At 37.3% G+C, this 23,414-nt stretch overlaps 1 protein-coding gene across 1 annotated transcript; it reads right to left on the bottom strand.

Moving 5' to 3' along the window:
- Positions 1-2,307: 2,307 nt before the first annotated feature.
- NOX1 (NADPH oxidase 1) lies at positions 2,308-22,936 on the bottom strand. The gene is made up of 13 exons (XM_006920699.2): positions 22,892-22,936; positions 19,424-19,519; positions 14,581-14,691; positions 14,254-14,338; positions 13,781-13,932; positions 13,496-13,677; positions 13,279-13,411; positions 7,528-7,620; positions 6,742-6,977; positions 6,360-6,522; positions 5,784-5,930; positions 5,461-5,585; positions 2,308-2,838 (listed from the first exon to the last, which is right to left on the bottom strand). Exons 1-13 carry the CDS (start codon positions 22,934-22,936, stop codon positions 2,712-2,714), a joined length of 1,695 nt encoding a protein of 564 aa, XP_006920761.1. The 3' UTR covers positions 2,308-2,711.
- Positions 22,937-23,414: the final 478 nt, after the last annotated feature.

Below are 23,414 nucleotides of genomic sequence, written 5' to 3'. Positions count from 1 at the left end.
CTCAGTCTACTGGGGGAAAACAGTACATGCTTAGAGCTATAAAATGGTCAGAAGGCCAACAGAGCAAAAAACCTAGCAGAGCAGCGTATTTAGTTTAGAAAAATCCAAATATCAAAACGCTTTTTTTTTTTGTCAACAGCAGTCTATTCACATGCATAGTTCAGAGTTAAGACAAAGATGTTGTATAAGCTACTGGTTTGAGGATGTCAACAACACAAGAGACTGTTAACATTTACTTGTCTGTTCTAATGCATATATTTATTTGATAAGAAAATCCTGGATACCAAAAAGCCCTCTACAGTCTGGGTAGTCAACCTTAAGGGTTAAAAAAACACGAATTTTTCATATATTCAAGATGAAATAAAAACTGAACAGAAATCAAATGAACAAAATACATTCCATCCTACCTTCTAGATAATCACTAACCTATAGTGCTATCCTATAACCAAATTTATTATGGGAAATTAAAACATAGAAAACCCTAGAACTTTTACATTCTTATTAATTTTAAGAGGACCGAATGTGGAGCACAAGTAGTCAGATTGCCCATTAGGCCCTCCCCTGCCTCCCTCCTTGCAGATAGATATGAACATAATTAGTGCCCTAGCTCTAACTATGGCTCTTCTGGCCTAGTGTTCTTTCTCTCATAGTGGCATTAAGGAGGGACATGATGTCTCTCCATCAGGCTAACCTCAAGAGGTTATGAGGTGCCTTAATAATAAAGTTCCACTGGAACTACTCGAGCCTATTTATATTCTCAGAATTCTGCCCCCAGGCTAGGATTATGGTCAAGTGAATTAAAAGCCTACCATAGTCTTAGAGAATGTAATAGCATATTGCTTACATGTCAAGCAAAAGAATGTAATGATAATCAACTTTATGAGAGACACTGAAATTGAGGGATTTTCTACTCTGATATATAAATATTTACTACAACAATAATTTGCTGAATAAGGTACTTCATATTACAACCTAGGAAGAAAAACTTGCTCAAAATAGCTGAGGAGCTTTCTAAGTATCCTGCACATCCCTTTTTTGGGCTTGGATGTTGATTATGTGTAGGATTTATTATTATCATTGCCTTTTCTGCCTACTTCCATGAATATTCTAGGCCTTACTATGTTGATTTTAGTAGTCATATCTTGAAGCGTCAATATATTTAGACACTGAGACCAAGAGTGAAGCCTTTCTCATTAAGAGCTCATTATAAGTTTCAAGGAACACCAAGATTCCAAATCAAAGTCACTGAAGATCAAATTATCATTTGGTCAGCAGTTGTCTAATAGGAACCATATTGTCAAGGTTCCATTGTGCATTTTTCTAAAGCCTTATTAAATTTAATTTAGACAGCTGAAATCCAGGAAATTGGCAACAGGAGGGGTATCCCAATCTATTCCTATGGAAACCTCCATTAGTATATTTTATTGACGTACAATTAGTAAATGAAATTCAATTCACTACCATGAATCCCTGACCTACCTTTATTTAGTTCAAACGAGTGACTGAAAAAAAATCAATCATACGAATCCTTCAAGTCATATAGGTTTCTGGATAATTAGAAACAACCATTTATTCGTTTTTGGTCACTTAATGGTAGAGAAATAGGTGCTATAATTCCAATTGTAGAAATATTCTTATAAATCTAATGAGTTGAATTGTCTGGGCACAATGAAGTCCGGATTTTTTTCCCCTCTTTTAAGAGACCTGGTCTTCTACTGATTCACTGTGACTACTAACATCCTAGAGCCAGATGGATGGGAGAAATAAGCATTTTGACAAGAGAAAGAAAAGGCATTTTGCTTATGTTATTAGGTGAATGATTCCCTAATGAATAAGTAGGTAGGAGTCAAAAAATGTTATCAAAATTCTAAATTATCTTTTTTTAAACTAGACACTAATAAACTCCCTTAATAAAAATGGCACTAAAGAACCCCTGTTGACTAAATAAGTCATCCTAAGATGGAGTTCAAGTTTTTACAATTATTTCCAGCAGAGCAATGCAAGCTAATGACAACATAGCTGACTTTTAATTATACAATGACAATTAGCATACATTCAAGATTTCTTTCCCAAATGGAGAGCCTAGATAAAGTAACAAAAGATTTATTCATTAAGCAAAGAAGAAAATCCTTCATTTTTTGACAAGGAAAAATAAGTAAAGCATAAATTGCTGTTCACACTGGATAAGACCATGTGTAAAATAACAGTAAGAATGTATATACTGTAATATAGTGATGGGGTTCTTGGTAACTTTGCTTTATTATTTATGCTTATTATGTTTTGTCATTAATTCTTAAATAAAATTTTATTTAAAAAATCACTACTTAGAAATCTTCTTTGAGGGTGGGAGGGAGGGGAGAATATGACCCAAAGTTCAGGAGACAGTAACACTTGGAGTCAACAAAATCACCCTGGGTTAAATCGTTAACTACCTCTGCTGTCGGGCCTTACTATAGTCATGGCATTCCAGAATGATTTACACTTATTTTCCCAAGAAAGGCTCCATGCAATTATTGTGGTTTCTGAAGTTCTTAGGTTCTTGAAGCTCAGTGATAACAAAGTTGAATCCAACCAAAAAAATGCTAGGGTCCAGTGAAGGCTTGAGAGGCACATTATTGTCCTTAAATGGCTGTCCAAATCTGACCAGACCAAGTAAGTTGTTGAAGATACAAAAGAGATTAAATGCAGGTTATTGTCCTTATTCCTATAAGTCAAAAATTTTCTTTGTTGAAGTAGAATTGAACCTTCCTAGGATCTAAACTGGAGAATTGGTGACAGCATTTGCGCAGGCTCTTTGCCAGAGTCTGAGGACCACATAAGAAGACTCCCACCGCAGACCTGCAAAAATAGAATAGTCAGGGTTAGAAAGCAGCAAAGACAGACAAGAGCAATAGCCTCTGTGAGGCCTCTACTACTCCCAACAACCCTGCATAAAAATTCAGTTGTTGACTCCCCTCTCACAGGCTTCTGTTTGCAAGCCTCCAATGTGCTCCCAGTCCTTATCACTCTTCAGCACTCAGCCTTGATTATTCTACTGAGAACAGACACTCAGGAGATGTAGTGCCTTGAGATGGTTAAGTGCTAGCTAGACTCTAGAGAGCCAGGCTGCCTGTGTTCAAATCCCAGCTGACAATTGTTCCAGCTGTATAACGATAGGAAGTTTCTTAACCTCTCTGTGTGTCAGTCCCTCCGCCCCACCCCGCTAACATAAAATGGGCATAAAAATAGTACCCACCTCATAGGATTATTTTGAAGTTTAATGACAAACATGTAAAGCGATTAGAAAAATGCCTGGCACAAAGTTAAGTTCATATGTGTTAGCTGCCATTAAATCCATCCATTGTGTACTTATCCCCACTTCAAATTTCTCACACTGAAGAAGTAGTGGAGGATAATCTCTCTGGATCTCAACCTCATCTTCCTTCTCTCATACCTTCTCCCCTTATTTTTACTTAATTGAGGTAATTCATATATCAGAACATTCATCCTTTTAAAGTGTGCGGTTAGTGCTTTGAGTATAGTCACAAAGTTGTGCAACCATCCCCACTATCTAATTCAAGAACATTTTTATCATCCCAAAAAGAAAAACCCATGCACATTAGCAGTCATTGCCCATTTCTTCCCAACTGCCCAGCCCTAGCCCTAGACAATCAAATCTGCTTGCTTTCTCGAGATTTGCCTATTCTAAACATTTCATATAAGCAGAATTGTACAATATGTGGCCTTTTGCATCTGGTTTCTTGCACTTACCATACTGTCTTCAAGGTTTATCCATGTTGCAGCATGTATCAGTATTCCATTCCTTTTTTATAGCTGAATAGTATTCCATTGTGTGCGTATACCACATTTTGCTTATCCATTCATTTATTGATGGGCACTTGGGTTGTTTCCACTTTGGGGCTATTCTAGGTACATTCATGTACAAGTTTTTGTGTGGACATATGTTTTATTTCTCTTGGGAATATACTTAGGAGTGAAATTGCTGGGTCATGTGGTAACTCTATGTTTAACATTTTGAGGAAATGCCAGAGTTTTCCTCAAGTTCTCCACCACTTCACATTCCAACGCAGTGTAGGAGGAACCCTCCTACAATTTCTCCACTTTCTTGCCAGCTCATATTACTGCCTGTCTTTTATTATAGCCATCCTAGTCCCCTCCCCACTTTGTATATTTATTTTATTCCTCTCTACTGGCTCCTGTTCTGTCTACAAATATGCTGAGATCATCCTTATGATAAAAAGGCATTCCTTGGACCCTGCCACTCCTCCAAAACTGTTGACCACACTTCTCTAATCTTTCCTCTCTTGGCTTCTGTGATACCACTTCTCCACATTCTCCTCCATCTTCCCTGATTCATCTTTCTCCCTTCTTACATAATGTAAACATTCCTTAACACTCTGTCCTCTGTCACTCTTCCTCTCTCCTAGCAATCTCATCTATTCACATAACCAACTATTGACAAATTGAAATAATCTATTTTGCTTATATGCTGCTTTAGGCTTTACGGAGCATTTTTATATATTGTCTCACTTAATATTCACAACAATCCTGCAAGTGAGAGAGCAGGCATCTACTAACATAATCCCCATTTCACAGATGAGAAATCTGAGGATCAGAGGGTTTTCTAGCTCAAGGTCCCATAACTGGAAAATGTCAGAACTAGCATTAGTACCCAGGATCATCTGAAGCCACGTCACTAAGTGACCACTGGCTTCATGGAGCCTTTCTTGATCACCCCAAGTGGGCTTAGACTTTCCTTCCCTCAATGTCCATGTGCCTGTCTCATGGAGTGCATCATTCTGCTTTGAGTTGATTGTATGCATCTCTTATTAAAATGTGTGCTCCTTGAAAGCAAGAACCATGTTCTATTTCTCTTTCAACCTCCAAAGCTTCTAGAATAGTGAGTGCTGAACTTATAGAAAGTTACCAATAATGTTTGTGGAATTCAGTTGATCACCTGCAAAATTGTCCCTAGAATTTATCTAACACAATCAGCTTAATCTTATTCCCATCAGAATGGCTGATCTCATGGCACCAGGTTTTTTCTGTATGCTCTAGCATGTCTCAAAAACCCTCCAGAAAGACCAAGGTCAGTTAACTAGATAATACAGTCCAAACACTTCCTACTTTAAATAGAGGTCACTAAAGCCAAAAGCAATGCATTTGAATCGTTCCAGTTCTCCATTTTGTTTGGTAATACAGATCATAACCGAGTCTCTTTGCCTCACTATTTGAATGGGGGCTTGTCGAGGCAGCAAACGTCTTCTCATCAATAATAAGATCGTGACCCTTATTGTCTAAAACCCCAGATGGAGTTTCCTCTGTTTTAAGCAAGAATCTAAGAATAGTGCAAAAATTTTGGCCCCAGAGATCTTTCTCCCAAGAGTGTTCAACATGCCATAATACCTTTCCTAAACTCTAATTCTGCAAACTCAACTAACAATAGGGGAATACACTTACTTGGGGTGGGTGGTAGCTATTGTAGAAAACTCATTTTCCCATACAGGTCTCCCAAAGAAGGTTTTATGTCTCAGACCTGTCAGGATGTCAGTGGCTTTGTCAAAGTTTAATGCTGCATGACCAGCCTGGAGTCAGAAAAATAAAAATTAGAAAAAGCAGGTCCTGAAAGCTGTCTCTTCCTTCAGGCATTCTTAAACTTGGATGTGATGATGAGGGCAGATAGAAAATCACCAGAAATAATTATTTACAATCAGCATTCACTATCTTTTGTCTGATATTCAGCTTGCATCCAACACGGGAATTAGTGTGTTGTTTGAACTCACAATGTTGCTATCCCATCCAGTGAGGAAGAGACGGTAGTTTAGAAAACCCACTTTGCCTAATTCTTCCATCTCCTGTTCCAGGGAAGCCAATAGGTCATTGAACCAGGCAAAGGCACCTGTCTCCCGGCAGATCCAGTAGAAATAGATCTGGAATCAACAAGAGAGAACATAGACTTATTAAGTGCCCTTTACAATGTACACTGTGGTGACATGACTCAATAGATATACTCTATCTTTGTTGGTCAAGTGTAGGGTGACCTGAAAAATCACCTCTACAGAACAGCAGAACTTAGGCAGCATGAATGTCCAGAGTCCTGACAATTTCCCTTATGGGAAGAGACCTCCAGGGCCATCTTTGGTTCAAGGTGATTTTAAACACCAAATTGAAAATGAAGACCCTGTTGTTACGGTCAATCTGCAGAAGCAGATGCCGTGGCAGAGAAAAGTGATCTCATGCCACTTGCTCTCATAACTCCAGGGAGGCCTTACTTTTTATCAAATGTGAAGAGCTTAGTCCATGAAAGCAATGGACCTGTCAGACCCAGACTAGATGAAAAGTGCTATGAGGGGATGTACCGTTTGTGTTCTGAGGTTCTTATCTGCATGCCGGAATTTGTACCAGATGGACTTCAAAATGGAAGCAAAGGGGGTGACCCCAATTCCTGCTCCGACCAGCACAGCCACTTCATACTGGAAAACATCCTCACTGACAGTGCCAAAGGGACCATCCACCTCAATTCTGGCAGAAGACAGAAGATAACAGGCAAGTGAAGTCTCACCTCCACCCCTAACCTTGCATATCCTCCCAGAGACACAGCGGTTCCCATGGCTGATTTTGGCCATTTATTTTAATCGCATTCTATTGTGCCAGACTTAAGTTTCAACAGGGAATTAATTGCTTTTTCTTTTTTGCTTGTCTGCATTCTGGTCTGGGTCTCTGCTGCTCTCCAGGACCTACCTGGGAATCGGTGAATGTCGTTGTTCAAAAGCCTTTACAAGATTTTCCGTCCAGTCTCCCACCGCTCGGATATGAACGGAGAAGAAGTCTTCCTCTGGAGCAGAGGTCAGAGTAAAGGGATGCCACTCCAGGTAAGAGATTGAGGGGCAATTAATAAAAATATACTGTCCCACTTCCATGCTGAAGCCACTCTTGTTCATCTGCAATTCCAAAACTTTGGATGGGTGCATGACAACCTATGAATGAGGCACAGAGACCAAAGGAGGCAATTTCAAATGGCGACAGGGACAGGTAGATAAAGTAAATGAGTAAAGCTGGAGAGCTGGTGACAATGGTGAACCGTGAGCACATCCTCTCTAAAGGGGGCAGCAGTTACTTAGTCTAGACAATGGTTGCACTACAGGACCGAGACTCAGTGTTAACAGGTTACCCGATTCTTCAAGAGAAGCTAGAAATGCTATTTTTAAAGTGAAAGCCTCCATCCAGATTTTTAAATGTTAGCAACCAATTCGACTTTCTAAACAATCAGTGTGTGGGCCAAACAAAATATGTCTGTGGGCTAGATTTGGTGCAGGACACCAGTTTGCAGTCTCTGACATAGATCCATGCCGACGATTTTTGCCAAACTCCTTTTCCCACAGTTCTGTCCAGCACTGGAGGAAATGAAGTATGTTACCCCCAAGTTCTTTTTTTAATTCCCTTCAGGGTGACAACATGGCCCTTTATTTCTATAAATAAGAAGAACAGAACTCTTATCATGGCAAAATGAAATTGCATATGCTTTACCTTGGTAATCACAACCCGCTGCTGGGAGCGATAAAATCGAAGGATCCTTTCAAAGATATAAAGAATACCTGGTGCAAGGATCCACTTCCAAGACTGCACAGAAACAGAGCAAAGAATGAAGTTACACATTAATCTCTTGTTTAGGATTTATTGTTGTAGCAGTTCATTCCTTTATTCAATAAATATTTGTTGAGTTCTCTGATGTGTATCAATAATACACATATAGGCACTAATTTCACCAAATCTTGAGGATGGAAATGGAAAGGAATAAACTACAAGAGTTTTGTTTGCTAATCTGTTACTCACAAAGCAGATCACTTCCTGAAATTTTACAGGTCTCACCAGGAAGCAAAAGAAAAGCACAAAAATAAAGTACATGGTAAATATGTATATAATTTTAAGAATCTAAGACTGTTTTCCAGGACAACTTGTCCAATCTAAAAAAAACAAAAGATTGTAGGTGTGAAATAGAAGCAGATGATTAGTAACAAAACAAACTAACACAAAAGGAAAAGTATGTAGCTGAAACTATTGGTGACAATATGTAAAACTTGGTACTTATCGATACATCACTTCTTTTCTCAGATGCTCCAAACACCTAACATAGTAATATGCTTTTTATCTTGTGTACATTTTTTTAAAAAGCAGCCTTTCTATCCCTTTTTAAAGGTAGCAAGTTGCTTCCATATGCATAGGATCTTCTAAAAATGTATTTTCTAGCAATGCTAAATCATGTCATTTCTTGCACAATTGTTCAAGTGTGATATATCAGAACTGTGTGGAATGAGGTTTCTTATGCTGTTTCAGGTAAATAATTTCCTTGGGTATCTCTGGGGAGAATACCCAAGGGCAGAGATGGGGCTGGCAAACCTGAGAATGGGCATTATACAATTTGATGCTACTTCTTGTTTGGAAAAATCTCCAGCTGAATTCAGATGACATGAAAAAATCTTATTTAAGAAATGGCTAATAACAATGTAGAAAAAAAAATTTTGGCCTCAAAAGTAATCAGAGAAATGAATATTAAAGCTAAATAGCATTTGAGCCTCTCAAATTGAAAAACAACTTTAAACACCATTAACTGGGATGCAAGGAAATGGACATATTCACATGTGCAGCTGGTGAAAGTGCAAATTAGTAGCAACTTTCCAGGGAGCAATTTGGCAATACATCTCTACAGCCTGGAAAGCATTGTTTCTGTTACTCAGGAATTTCACTTCTAGGAAATGGAGCATAAAGAAATAATTAAGGTATACACAAAGTTTGGAAGTATAGTCATGGCCACATTATTTTTATTAAGAAAACAATGACAAAATGGTATATCATATATTTTTTTTGTCAATTCCAAACACTTCCTAAAAATTTTAATTTAATTTTTTTTGAATAAAGATATAATTGACATATAACATTAGTTTTAGGTGTACAACATATTGGTTTGATATTTGTACATATTGCAAAATGATCATCACCACAATAAGTCTAGTTAACATCTGTTACCTTACATAATTACAAAATTTTTTTTTCTTATGATGAGGACTTTTAAGATCTACTCTTTTAGCAACTTTCAAACATGCAATACAGTATTATTAACTAGTCACCATGCTGTGCATTACATGCCCAGGACTTATTTATTTATCACTGGAAGTCTGTACCTGTTGACCGTTTTCACCCATTTTACCTACTACCACCCATCCCCTGCATCTGGCAACCTTCAATCTCTTTTCTGTATCTATGAGCTCAGGTTTTTTTTTTTAATTTAGATTCCACATATAAGCGAGATCATATGATATTTGTCTTTCTCTGACTTATTTCACTTAGCATAATGCCCACAAGGTCATTAAAAATGATCATGCAGAAAGAAAAATATGAAAAATGGTATATCGTACAGCTTTCTAAAACATGTTTCAGAAGAATATTTGACAACAGAGGAAAGCATCCAATGATATAGACGAAGAGGAAAAATAATTATTACCTGTAAGTGGTAGAACTCTGTGAAATTTTTATTTTCCTCTGAATGTTTTTCTGCATTTTCTAAACTTTCTACAATAAACATGAATTATTTTTATAATTTTAAATGGGGAGAATGTGGAGAAAGTGTTTTTTAATGCTTACGGAAGAAACAAACCAATAAACTCAAATAGATGGCAAAATCGGTGTTCTCTCCCTTGAGGTATTAAATGACCAATCTAAGCAACACTTGAGTTTTAAGTATACCTCCAACTAGGTATACCTCCAAATATATCTTAAAGTAAACCTTTAAGAATACTTCCCAATATACCTTATCTCAGATAACATATGGGAAAAAGAGAGACATTGATGTACAAGGTAAGACAGGGAATTAACTGCCTTAGCTAGGGGCTGATCAAGCTTTATAGGTGTCTGTCTTTAAGGGCCTCTTGTTGAACAAAAGCTGTTTGGTTATAGTTTACAAGTTACTCTGACATTCTAAATGAAATGTACTGTTAACATATTCCAGGCATGTCCTTTTAAAATTATTTTTTACATTGGTAATACATGTACATTGCACAAAATTCAAAAGTACAAATCTTCCTTCCATCCCTGTCCCCCATCTCCCCAAAGGTAATCAATGTTATTATTTCATGAATCCTTCTGGAGAATATGTATTTAAGTGCTAATACTGCATTAAGTACAAATAGTAGAAGACAATACACACTGCCCTGCCCTTTTTTCATTTAAAATCTTAGAGACCGGTCCATATTAGTACCTACAGAGCTGCCTTTTTCTCTTTATTGGCTGCAGAGTGTTCCATTGTAGGAAAGTCTCATAATTTAACTAGTCCTCTATTGATGGACACTTATTTCCAGTCTTTTGTTCTATCAAGCCGTTACAATGAATAAACTAATACTTGTAAACTAATACATGTAACACATATGCAAGTTTGATAAATACTGCCAAATCACCCTTACAAGCAATTGTATAGGTTTACACTCTCACCAGCAATGCATGAGAACATTGCCAATACAGCCCATGAGCAGACTTTTGGATCTTTGCTAATCTGTTTGGTTAAAAAAAAGTATCTTAATGTAGTTTTATTTTGCATTTTTTTGCATTATAACATTAAGCATCATTTCATAAATTTAAGATTAACATATATCTTCATTTCTGTGATCATTCTGTTCATATCTTCTATATCTTTTTTATTGGATTGTTAGGCCTTTTCTTATTGATCTATAAGAGTCGTTTATGTTTTACAAAATTAGTTAATGGTCCGTAGGTTGTAAATAATTTTCCTACTTAGTAATTTGTTGCCTGTCTTTATTTATGATGCGTTTTTTTCTTTTGCCACACAAAACTGTGTGTGTGTATATATAGTATACATAAAGGATAATAAATTTGAATATATAAAAATAATAAATTGGATATATATTTATTCAAATTTATTATCTTCCCCTTTCTGGCTTCTAGTTTTTTTTTTTTTATCTTATTAGCATGTTTTACTAATATTCCAGTATTAGAAGAAAACATTTCCCATGTGGTATTAGAGTGCTTATGGTATTAGTGTAGTATTATGATTTATTTGTTTTTTTAACATTTAAATTCTTAATCCATGCATCCTTTATCCATATTTTAGTGTAAAGTGTGGAATAAAGGTACAGTTTTTTTCTTAGATGGTTATTCTATTATCCTAAAAAATATATATTAAATACTCTGTCCTTTTCCCATTGTTATAAAATGCCAACTTTAGAGGATTTTTTAAAGATATTTTTCCGTTTCTAAATTAGGACTAATGATAATACTGTATACTATACTTAAAATTTGCTATTGCTCTTTATTCTGCACCTGATTTAAAGACTTTAATCATCCTCAGAGCACTTTGAGGCACCACAAGTTAATTTTTTCCTTCTATTTATTCCTCAATTAAACGTATTTTATGAGCAAGCACGAGTAAGCCATAATATCTACATAATTACCCTGAGGCACACCTTGGGTTCCCTGGAATCCAGTTTCTTGATCATCCACTATTTAACAATAATATCTAAGCTTCAATGAAAGTCTCCCTAAGAATGCTTTTTAAAACAAAATTGACAACAATCAAGTGTCCGTGAGGTTGTAGAGAAAAGGGAACCCTCATGCACTGTTGGTGGTATTGCAAATTGGTTCAGTCACTATGAAAAACAGTTTGTAGGTTCCTCAAAAAATTAAAAATAGAATTACATTATGACCCAGCAATTCCACTTCTGGGTATTTATCTGAAGAAATCCACAATACTAATTCCAAAAGATATTATGTACCCCTATGTTCATTGCAGTATTATTTACAATAGCCAAGATATGGAAGTAACCTAAGTGCCCACCAATAGACGACTGGATAAAGAAGTAGTACATATATACAATGGAATATCACTCAGCCATTAGAAAACGAAATCTTACCATTTGTGACAACACGGATGGACCTAGAGGGGATTATGCTAAGTGAAATAAGGCAGGCAGAGAAAGACAAATACCACATGATCTCACTTATATGTAGACTCTAAAGAACAAAATAAATGAACAAACAAAACAGAAACAGGCTCATAGATACTGATGGTTGGCAGATGGGAGGGGGTTTGTAGGCTGGGTCAAAAAAGTGAAGGGATTAAGAAGTACAAATTGTTAGGTATAAAATAGTCACAAGGATGTGAAGTATAGCACAGGGAATATGGCCAATAATATTGTAATAACTATGTATAGTGCCAGGTGAGCACTAGACTAATGAGGGGGATCACTTCATGAATTATATAAATGTCTAACCACTGTGCTGTCTACTTGAAACTAATACAAAAAAATATTGAATGTCAACTCCAATAAAAAAAAAAAAAGAAACAAACAAACAAAAAAACAACCAAGCTGAACTCGTAGAAACAGAGTAGAAATGTGGTTAACCAGGGGCACGTGGAGCGGGGGTGGTCAGAATAGGGAGATGCTGGTAAAAGGGTACAAGCCTTCAGTTATAAGATGAATAAGTTTGAGGAATCTAATGTATAGTATGGTGCCTATAGTTAATAATACTGTGTAGCATACTTGAAATTTGCTAAGAAAGTAGATATTAGTCATTCTTACCACACACAGAAAAAAAAGTAACTATGTGAAGTGATGGGTGCGTTAATTAATCTCATTGCAGTAATCATTTTACAAAGTATACATACATCATTCATGACATTATATACTTTAAATATATACAATTTTGCCAGTTATATTTTAATAAACTAAAAAAAAAATGCTTTTTTTTTTTTCCTCAGAAACATTGAGTGGGTTTTCACAACAAAGTTTTCGACAGCATAATGGTCAAGAGCACAATATTTGAATTGTGAAAGGCCTAGGCTTGAATTCCAGCTCCATTAGTTACTGTGATAGCTTGACAGTTTACTTCATCTCTCTGAATCCTAGTCCTTTTGTCTCAAAATGGAGACAAAAGAAGTGCCTACATTGTAGGTTATTGCTATGTATAAATGTGATAATCCATGCTATGCAGCAAACCTGGTTCATGGTAAACACCATTAATAACGTGGGCTATCATTATTACCTTCGGGGAGGGTCTCACTGCATGCACTAACCATCAATCCTTCCTCTTCAGAGTCCTCTGCTAATGATAATTCCCTAACTTGTTGACATTGATATTGGAGTTCCTTGATGATAGGAAATTTGTAGATATATCGGCTGAGCTAATAATGATAATGATAATAAGTAATAATGACAAGAATAACAATAACAGCCCCTAACAAGAGTCTATCCTTGTTCATAGGGTTTTTACCTCAGCGGGGTGCCCTTCAAATTGGGGACGTTCGCACTGGGAGTCATGATCATCCCACTTCTTGAAAGACTCTGCACAGCTGTGAGGATGACTCTCCTTCATGCTCTCTTCCGTTTGACCCCGGACAATTCCACTTAACAAGATGAAGAATAGTTTGGGGCAAAGAATTATGCAAGGTCAGGGGCTAGAGTATGAGAACGGAGCTTGGGAAACTTACCCAATGCCATGAATCCCTAAGCTGATGAAGTAAATGATAAAAATATGATGCGTATACCAGAAGACCTCAAAATAACTCCTCCGGATAAACTCCATAGCTGAAGTCACCATGAGAACCAGAGCTATTGTGATGATCACTCCAGTGAGACCAGGAATGCTGGTGAATGTCACATACATCACTGTCTGTGAAAGGAGAAATGTCAGCCTGACACAATATCCACAATAGATACCATGCCTTTTCTGTTCATGATCAGAACACAGATGCTTTCCCACTGAGTCAACTCACCATGTTTGGGGACTGAATAGGATTTAGCCAAGAATCCCTCTCTTTCTCTTGATGAGATAGGCTGGAGAGAAGAGAAGCAAGGGATTCATCTGTGGCCTGTCGGCTCCTGCTGTATCGTTCAAAGTTAAACAGGTGTGCAATTATGTGAATAGCTAAATGGAAGGATGGAAAGGAATGTGAGAGGTGTCTCAGGAACATCATGACAGGCATGCTCCACTAGAAAAGGAGAATCTTATACATAGTGTCTAGCAGAATGCCAAGTCCACAGAAGGTTCCAAATAAACCTTGATTGCAGAGAGATCCAAAATCTTTATCACATTCACGTGTTCTCAAAAGAATAGAAAGTAAGTTCCATAAAATAGGCCTAGAACAGTGCCTGGTAAATAATTCCAGATGTAAAATAAATATTTTTTGACTGTCTACATGAATAAATGAATGAAATTAGACTCTGAATGTCTGGGAGCCTCAGTTACCTGTGTGCAGGCAGATCATATATGCCACCAGCTTATGAAAGGTGATGTTGTGATCCAGTTGCTTTCTCAGGGGGCATCTGTAAAACTACAAATGTAAAGTGATCGAGGTCAGGTGTCTCAAGGCAGCTTTATGGAATTCACTAACCCATAACCAACATGTCTTGCACAGAGCATGCTAATACCCACCCACTCTTGCCCACACCCTTGGCTACCAAAGGAGACCTCTGGCTTTTATTCCTAGGGCCTTGGTGTTGGGCTGTCCAACTGAGGAGTCCAGGGTCTTTTGTCTTTAATGTGAAAGTTGAACTACGGGTGTTTGAAACTCACTGAGCAGGTGCCCCTCAGAAAGGACAGAAGATTTCGACACACGGGAAGCAGGATCAGCATGCTGTTAAAATTCAGGCAGCGAGCAGAGGCTCGGGCCCAGGCCAATGCCGACTAGAGCAGAAGAGAGAAGAGACAATCAGCTGCTTCGTCTCACCATCTAGCAGGGGAGCACAAGTCCACTCCACTTGTCTGAGACCTAGAAATTGGTAGGATGCAGCTTCTTCCTCTCTGTTTGCAAATGACCAAAAATTTGCTGAACTTAATAATGAATTGAGAAATTCCAGTGACAGTGGTTTGGAAATGTTTGACTATACATTTATCAATATGAAACAGAACAGGATTTAATGATTCCATGTTAATAAACACAGTCTATGGATGTAATAGTTTGCAACGAGGATTTTTGCTTAATGCACTCAGTTATGATTGTATTCTTTGTCATTTGTAAAACAATCTTGAGGATCATAGATATTTTTATTTTATTTTACTTTGAAGTATATATATTTAAAGGTATAATTATAAATGATAACTATTTTTCTCTTTTCTGTATTTTCTAATGTGATTATAAGCATGTAACAAGCACGTAACAAAAAACAATTCAAACACAACCATTTATATTTATTTATATTTAAGATGTCTTTAATAATTGAATAAAGCTTAGATAAAACTAGTGAACCTCTTAGAGCAAATATTTTAAACTTAGGTAGAGATTTGAGAATGGAGAACTTCTGTGAACAGAATTTCAAACTGACATCAAAATTAATCTGATCCAGCAGTAGAAGCTGCTAGAAAAGGAGACAAGGAATCAGTGCTTCAAAGAAGTATTTATCCCAGAAACAGGCTTGATTAGATATAGGCTGGACAGAATATGCTCAACTCCACAGTAGCTAAATCCAACTTCTCTACTCAAATATATACAACTGGTCTCTGAGTCAGCTCCATGTACTTGAAACTGCAGGAGTATGACAATCTCACAGCAGTCAGGCAATTATTGCAGCACTTCAGCTGACAGGCTAGCCTTACATGTGTGCCTGTCGATGACTTGCTAAAAGGAAGAACATGGGTTCAAGTTACAATTTCTCAGCCTCTTTTCTAATAATCTTTTTGGTACAAAAACTATTTTCCCATAACCTAAACCTGGGACAACATGACATAGATTTAATAAGCCAGAACAAGATCTACCTCATGTCCATAATGGCTTACAATGTCAGGCAGTGTAGTGAACAAAAGCTGCCCTACTGTTTTCCATTTCTTGCTCTTCCACATGACCTGTGTTTCTCCCTTTGCTGAGTCACACTCTGACTGTTTTGGGTAGAGACAGCCTGTTCCATTTCTAAGTAAATTTTCTCTGCTCATCTCAAAGATCCTGCATTTCCACATTGGTTTCCACAGCTTGCTTATTTGAGTCACAGAGGTTTCTTAGGACTAAAATTGGCAAGTGAATTGAAAATACAGGACTACAATTTCACAGCTCCACATTCTGTGGAGGCCATTTGTATAGGATGAATTCTTTTTAGAGCTAATTTTTTTTTCCCGGTGCAGCACATTGAAATATCCCAATTTATGTTCATTTTTCAACATCAATACTGATATTCTAATTCAACTGCTGCTGTCATTAATGCTTCATTGACTATGGATTTAAACTCCATTCTCTGCTACTCATTTGCTCTGCTTCATAGTGAATTAACTGCATTTTTCTACAGGGAGCATGAATTTAAGAAATCTCCTATGAAATGATTAAATAACTTGTGGCACATCAGTGCCATTAGGACTGCTATGCTCTTAAAAGGATAAGAGCTATATGCAGCGATGTAGGGGTGGTGTATATATTTAACATTCAGCTTTCAGGGGGAGACAGGGGTCTTGATTTCCAGCATTTGCCAATTTACATGATGGAAGTACTTCCACCATGGCAGATTTCAAGATACCAACTTGACGTCATTGAATGCCAGGCTTGGTAAGAGATACACACAACTGGCTACTGCAAGCTGATACGAACTGGTTCCAGCATATCACTGGTTACATACCCACATGGAAAGACATCTGAGATGCACTAAGTATAGGAAGAAATTTCCAGCCAAAATCTACAATGTGATCCCTTTTTTGTAAACAAACAAACAAATAACAACAACAAAAAACTGCGTCCCATTGAATGTGTTTATCAAAACTCCAAGAAGGGTATAACAAAAAGAGCAAATTTTACTGTATACAGGAAAAATGAATAAGAATAGTACCTACATTAAAAACAAAACAAAACCCACATGTCTGATGCATTTGTGAGCATATGTCAGTGTGTCTATATATACACACACACACACAGGAAACTATTAACAGTAGTTATCTTTGGGGAGTAGGATGGGAGGGTGATTTTCACATTTTACTTATACACCTCTCAATCCTTTGATCTCATCGAAAGCAGTATTATTTATAGTTAATGTTTTTAACAGAGAGGATCTTTAAAAATGAAATGCCCACAGGATATCAGTATGATTCATTTTTCCGCTGCTGACTTTATGGTCATAGAGTAATACAGCTCTTAATAACTAGTCATATTTATTGCATCATTCGCTTAATAAAAAGCTATTTTTATAACAAATTAACACTTTCTTTGGAGTTATGGTTTTCAAAGAAGGATCAAAAACCAACATTTAAAATGGAAAACAGCAGGGTGAAATGAGCCATGAGCAGAACATTCAAATTAATTGTGATCTCAACATGAATCCTTTGATTATGTAGAGAAAAGGATTTTTAAAAAGGACAAACTGTCTTTAAGTATGTTCATTGGGTGGTTCTTTGTGGAAAGTTAATGGAAAAAGGCACCATCAAGATGAAAGTGATTTAATCAAATCCCTTACCTGTTACTGAATAACTGACTAGAGTTAGTAGTCACATTTGCTTCTCTAATCAGGTAGTGGCCAACTTGATGAGCCTGTGAGAGAACCATTTTCACCTCTGTGCTTCCTCCTGGAAACTTCTACACCAATGTGCCCAACCCAGCCCCACCCCTCCTCTTCTATTCCTTTTTTTATTATTAAGTTTACTGGGGTAACAGTGGTTAATGGCATTATATAAATTTCAGATGTACAACTTTATAATACGACATCTCTATTTTATGCTCACCACCCAAAGTCTAGTCTCCTTTCGTCACCATGTATTTGACCCCTTTGCCTTCTTTGTCCTGCCCCTACATCCCTTCCTCTCTGGTAACCATCATTCTGTCATCTGTATCTGTGAGTTTTTTTGTTTGTTCATTTGTTTGTTCTTTTGTTGCTTTTTGTTTTATAACCCACATATGAGTGGAATCATACAGTTCTTGTCCTTTTCCATCTGACTTGTTTCACTTAACATGATACTCTTAAGATTCATCCATGTTGTCGTAAATGGCAATATTTCATCTTTTATGGCTGAGTAGTATTCTCTGTTATATATGTACCACATCTTCTGTTCTTAATCTGCCACTTTCCCAGCTTTCTTCATCCTATTACTTTGACCTGACCCCACCTTTCTGCAAACCTTGAGTTCTGCAGCCACACTCACCCCACATCCCTCCCTCTAAGTATCCCTCTTCTTTGATGGAAGGCCACCCACAGCAGTGGTTTTAAGTTGTTTATTTTTAACCAAACTATTAAAATCATAAGCAAGAGTCCATAAGACATATAAAGGCTGTTTTGGTTAAATTAGGGGCAAGGGCAGGAGCACTGCCCAGTTAGCCTTCCCCTTACACCCTGTGGGAGCACCTGAGTTTCTGTGGAAACCAGTTTGAAAACCACTGCTTAATAGTTTTCTTTATTGTATGTTTTCATTAATGGCTCTGAGGAGTGTGCCCTAGATAGGGCTCCCAGATTTAGTGAGCAAAAATACAGGACACCCAGCTAAATCTGAACATCAGATTTAAAAAAAGGAATACAGGTGTCCCCCACTTTTCAAAAGTTCTCATTATACCACTTAACTTTTACAAAAGACCCACATTAGTACCTGTTTTCACTAACCGATAAAAATCCAAAGAAGATTTTGCTTTTACAAAGAAAAAAAAATGGTGAAAGTGAAAATAGCGTTCAGTGTTTGTTTTGCAGCAGTTTTTACAGAGGTAGTGTGAGCCCAGAGCAGCGAGAGTGGCCCTGCCAAGTCCAGTCCTTGGAGACACATCCAGCATCTCAGCAATGAGTCGTCAGAGCTTCGAACTGTGTCTGGGAACATATGTGCTTTATCTCAATTGATTTTGTGCATCCATTAGCAAGATATGCCCTAAGGTATCAGAGATAATAAGGGCATTACACTTAGCATGAAACTGGACATAATTAAGTGTTTTTGGTATGATTTGGTAGGTTATTTTGGGGATCTAGGAATGCTCAAAAAGTTTTCCAATAAATTAATGGTAATTACTTCTCTGCTTTATGCCATTTAGGCTTACAAAAGTTTTCATAGGAACACTCTATTTTCAGACAGCAGGGTAAGCCTGTAATTTTTTTAGTACAGAAAGTCCTAGAATAAAGTTGTTTCATTCAAGGTAATTTTGTTATAATGTTAATGAGATGTCGTAGGAACTTTACTCTTGTTTATATCAATTAGCTTATGGTAAAATTGGTTTCATTATATCTTTTTGATTAAAGTTGCAGAATCTATTAATGACAACATTAACAGAGGACTTACTATAATACACTTATGACCAATGTAATATTTGGAAAATACTTATACCGAAAGAAATGATTTGTTAATTTTCTGGAATTCAAAGTTAACTGGGCATCCTGTAATTTTTCTGGTAACCCTAACCCTTGAGGAAATCATGGCTTTGGGTCAGAGATAAGAAAAATGCCGAGATTCCCCACATTACAACTGTGCTACTCACCCCCAGGATTTCTCTTGTGTAGTAGTATTTGTCGTCCCTCTCATATGACAGGAAGGCATGCACAAACAAGAAAACATTCAGCCCCAACCAAGTAGCCTAGAGGAATTAAAAATAAGCACAGAATTAAGTGAAATTTGGGTATGGGCAAGAGGAGATAAGGGATAGAAAATAGTGTCATTTGGCTATTTTATGTTCATCTGTTTTCATTTTAAATGAATACAATCCTGCTAGTATCTAGCTTTCAGAGTGACTTAGCACTTTAACACATGCATTAGATATTAATGAGCAGGGTCAGTAAACCAAGGTCGATGGGCAAAATCTGGCTCACTGCCTGTTTTGTATAGTCTATAAGCTAAGTATGGTTTTACTCTTTTGTTGTTGTTTTCACACTTTTCAATAGTTGAAAAAAATCAAAAGAAGAATGATATTTTATTACATGGAAATTACATGAAATTCAAATTTCAGTGTCTATATTAGAACTTAGCCACATCCACTTATCTTCACATTTATGACTGCTTTCATGATACAATGAATGAGTTGAGTAGTTGTGACGGAGACCATCTGGCCTGCAAAGCCTGAAATGTGTACTGCTCAGCCCGTTACAGAAAACATTTGCCAACTCCTGGACGACAGCATTTAAACTATTACCTAAAAGACAGCAATCAGCGAATAATGGATTTCTAAAGAAACAAAGAACAAATTTAACAGCTGTAAGAATGCTTATCTGAAAAGGACTAAACCATTCCAGATGGGCCTGCCTCTTTAATTACATCCTGACACACATTTTCCTGTTTTTAGATTGGGAGTCTCTTTTCAAATAAACCTATCATTGCTTTACACTCATTTGAGCTCTTAAGGCTGTTTTTGTCTATTCCAAGCTCTGTCTCTGCATTGGCAAAGGGGAGATATTTGGAACTCACTGCTCACTGCCCTGGAGACCAACCAATTGGGCTCTTGCTCGAGCTTTGGAGGTTCTAGTCTGTAATTGGGCAGCACTCTAGGGCACTGGGATACCTCTAATACATATCCCTGGCTCCAGGATGGATCAGAGCAATATGAGCCCACAGGTAAAGGGCCTTTAGCCAAGGACATTGCCCATTCAGACTCACTAAATCAGGACCACTCACATACCTCTAGCAGAATGGCATAGTGATTTAAAGTGTGATATTGGAATCAAACGCCCTGGGCTCAAATTCTAGCTCCACCACTTTCTAGCTCTGTAATCTTAGATATTTGATTTAACTTCTCTGAACCTCAATTTCTTTGTCTATAAAGTGAGAATAACAACAATAGCTACCTGACAGCACTGCTATGAAGCTTACATGAAATAATGCATGTGAAGTAATTAATGCAATGCACAGTAAGAGCTCAGTGAATGCTGGCCACAGAAGTTGCATCATTACCAGACTGGCTTTACCAATTAATTTTTTCCGGCATCCTTAGAGAGCCTTTCTATAGATGAGTGTCTTCCAGAGATTCTTTGACTCTAATGGAAAAAGAGATGAAAGCCATAGATACCCCAAGATTCAAAAAATAGAGGAGAGAAACTTATTTAGAAGGAGCAGAACTATTTAAGGATCCAAGAGGGACAAAGGCAAGGAACTCTGTCAGCCCAAAATCAAATGTAGGCAAAGCAAATGATGAAATACAGTGACATCTTGCAGTAAGTTCTATTTCCCACCTTGCCTATCATTTTCTCCACTATGAATGGAAAAGCAAGTGGAGTAGAAGACCTGCAGGAAAGTGGAGTAAAAATATTTTTTGAGTAATTTTTTTTTCATTTAAAAAATGGTGCACAGAAGTATATTGTCAGAGATAGCAAGAAGTCTGAGCCTGCCAGCAAGATTGGTGAGGGATGGAAATTCAAAGCTAGATAGTTAAATGTGAGTCACCACCATGGGCGATAAACTCTCTGAGTAAAAAATAAGAGGATTAAAAAGCACAGATGATTCTAAAGCTAGAAACACCCTTATATTTATATCTAATCTAGTCACTTCATTAATCACCCCCCCCCACCCTCTTCACACACACGGGTGACTTGAAGTCTAGAGAGGATAAATAATTTGATCAAGTTCACTCGATTAATAGCAGAGCCAAAACTAATTCCCAGGTACACTATTTCCTAAACTAGTGCAAAAGTAAACGTAGGGCATTGAAACATTGAAAATACGTTATAGGATAACCTGCCCAAACAAAGACTTGGTCTCTTGTTAAGTGAAGAACAAACAGCCCTCCAGGGGAATGTGATTGCTCTTAACGCCCTATTCCCTGGAGCACGTGGCAGCCTTATGGGACCTAAAGGAACAACAGGAAAAAAGAGAGAATCCCAGAAGAAGCAATAACATGAAGACTGAGGAAAGTGAGAAAGGACTTGGAGTCCCAGGCTCAGGGGTGGCTCAGAAATGGAATAAAGGGAGTGGAGAAAGGAGTGTGTGTGTGTGTGTGTGTGTGTTTGTGTGTGTGTGTGTGTGTGTGTGTGTGTGTGTCTGTGTCTGTATGTCTGTGTATGTGTGCACGCGTGCACGTGTGCATGCTAGGAGGAAGAGATTGTGTATATGTAATGTGGTAAAGGAGTTCTGGCCTGAACACTGGGGAGCTGGGATTGAGTGATGGCTCTGCAATCAATTCGCTGTGTGACATCTGTGTCTTATTTTCTCCTGGAAAATCAAGGAGTTACTTTATATCCACACTATTCAATGCCATAACCACTACCCACATGCAACTACTGAGCAATTGAAATGTGGCTCGTCCTGACTGAGCTGTGCTGTAAGTGTAAAATGCACATCAGATTTCAAAGACAGTAAAAATAAAATAATATAAATTATTTCATTAATATTTTCAATATTGATTATATGTTAAAAGGATTACATTTTTGATATATCGGGTTAAACAAATATATTACTAGACATTAATTTCACCTATTTTTTTTTACCTTTTTCAATGTAAGTATTAGAAAATTTTTAAATCACATATATGGCTCACATTATATTTCTAGTGGACAGCGCCGGGCCAGATAACCTCTAAGATCACTTCTAACTCAAATGTTCAGTGATTTTATGAAATCTTGATAAGAACAGTAGAGGAAGGATGGAGAGAAATGAATGCTACATGGTAGTAGTTAGAAGTGAGATGGAAGAGAAAAAGAGAAGACAGAAATATTTTCACATTGAAATTTCAAATACTTGTGGCTCGACAACATGGACAATTGGATATTATTTGTCTCTTTACCAATCAATTTCTAGAGTTGGATTTTTTTTTCCTTTTCTAAAATGGTGAAACATATTATACACAGAAGAGTATATAAAATATATTTTAAAAGTCCTAGAGTCGGACTTTTTAACTGATAACCGGCCTTGATGAACTCAATATTGGCATGGAATCTTTCCCTTTCAAATAACTTTAAAAATATTAATATGATGTCTCCTTAATCTGTTATAAGTAATTAATAGGCAGTAAAGCATCACTTACCAGAACCAAAACTGAGAGCCAGGGGTTAACCACCCAGTTTCCCATTGTCAAGAGGTGACTTGAAATCTCTCTAGGTAGCAGGAAAGATTCAGCAACCTGGATTCTGGAGAGGTTCTTCCAGGTTGGGACCTTTGTTCAGCTCAGGGTCTGTGAGTCTTGAGATGTGAAAGATATACATCTACCCACAAAGCTTTCAGGAATAAAGAAGTGCATTCGGCCCTCCTCCTCTGGACGGAACTATGTTATCAGCTTCAGGAGACTAGCCCAAACTTGAGAACCACAGGGGTTTTCCCTGGTGGGGATTTATTCCTTCAGGAAATAGCAATCTTCTTGAGTGAGAATATGATTTCTCATTTTATCAACAGGACCTAATGTGAGACATTGCCTTCCTTGATATGGCATCTGCTAAGGTTCCTCACATGAAAGAGGTTAGACTGGACTATAAAACATAATCTCAGAAGCAGAGTAGGAAGTGAGCATGTTAAGGAAGCTGCTTTAAGATGGGCTTTCAGAAGAGCTGCCA

The sequence above is a fragment of the Pteropus alecto genome, unplaced genomic scaffold, assembly GCF_000325575.1.
Source record: "Pteropus alecto unplaced genomic scaffold, ASM32557v1 scaffold179, whole genome shotgun sequence".
NCBI classification, from domain to species: domain Eukaryota; kingdom Metazoa; phylum Chordata; class Mammalia; order Chiroptera; family Pteropodidae; genus Pteropus; species Pteropus alecto.
The sequence above is the reverse complement of the archived record's forward strand: the minus strand, read 5'-3'. Positions and strand labels throughout refer to the sequence as shown.

Excerpts from the sequence above, each read along its gene's own strand:
- NOX1 (XM_006920699.2), bottom strand. The coding sequence starts at position 22,936 with ATGGGAAACTGGGTGGTTAACCCCTGGCTCTCAGTTTTGGTTCTG. Across the intron at positions 7,621-13,278 it reads TTGAAGGGCACCCCGCTGAG|TCTTGGAAGTGGATCCTTGC; the intron begins GTAAAAACCCTA and ends GTTTCTGTGCAG. Across the intron at positions 5,586-5,783 it reads CTGGATGGGATAGCAACATT|GCTGGTCATGCAGCATTAAA; the intron begins GTGAGTTCAAAC and ends TTCTGACTCCAG.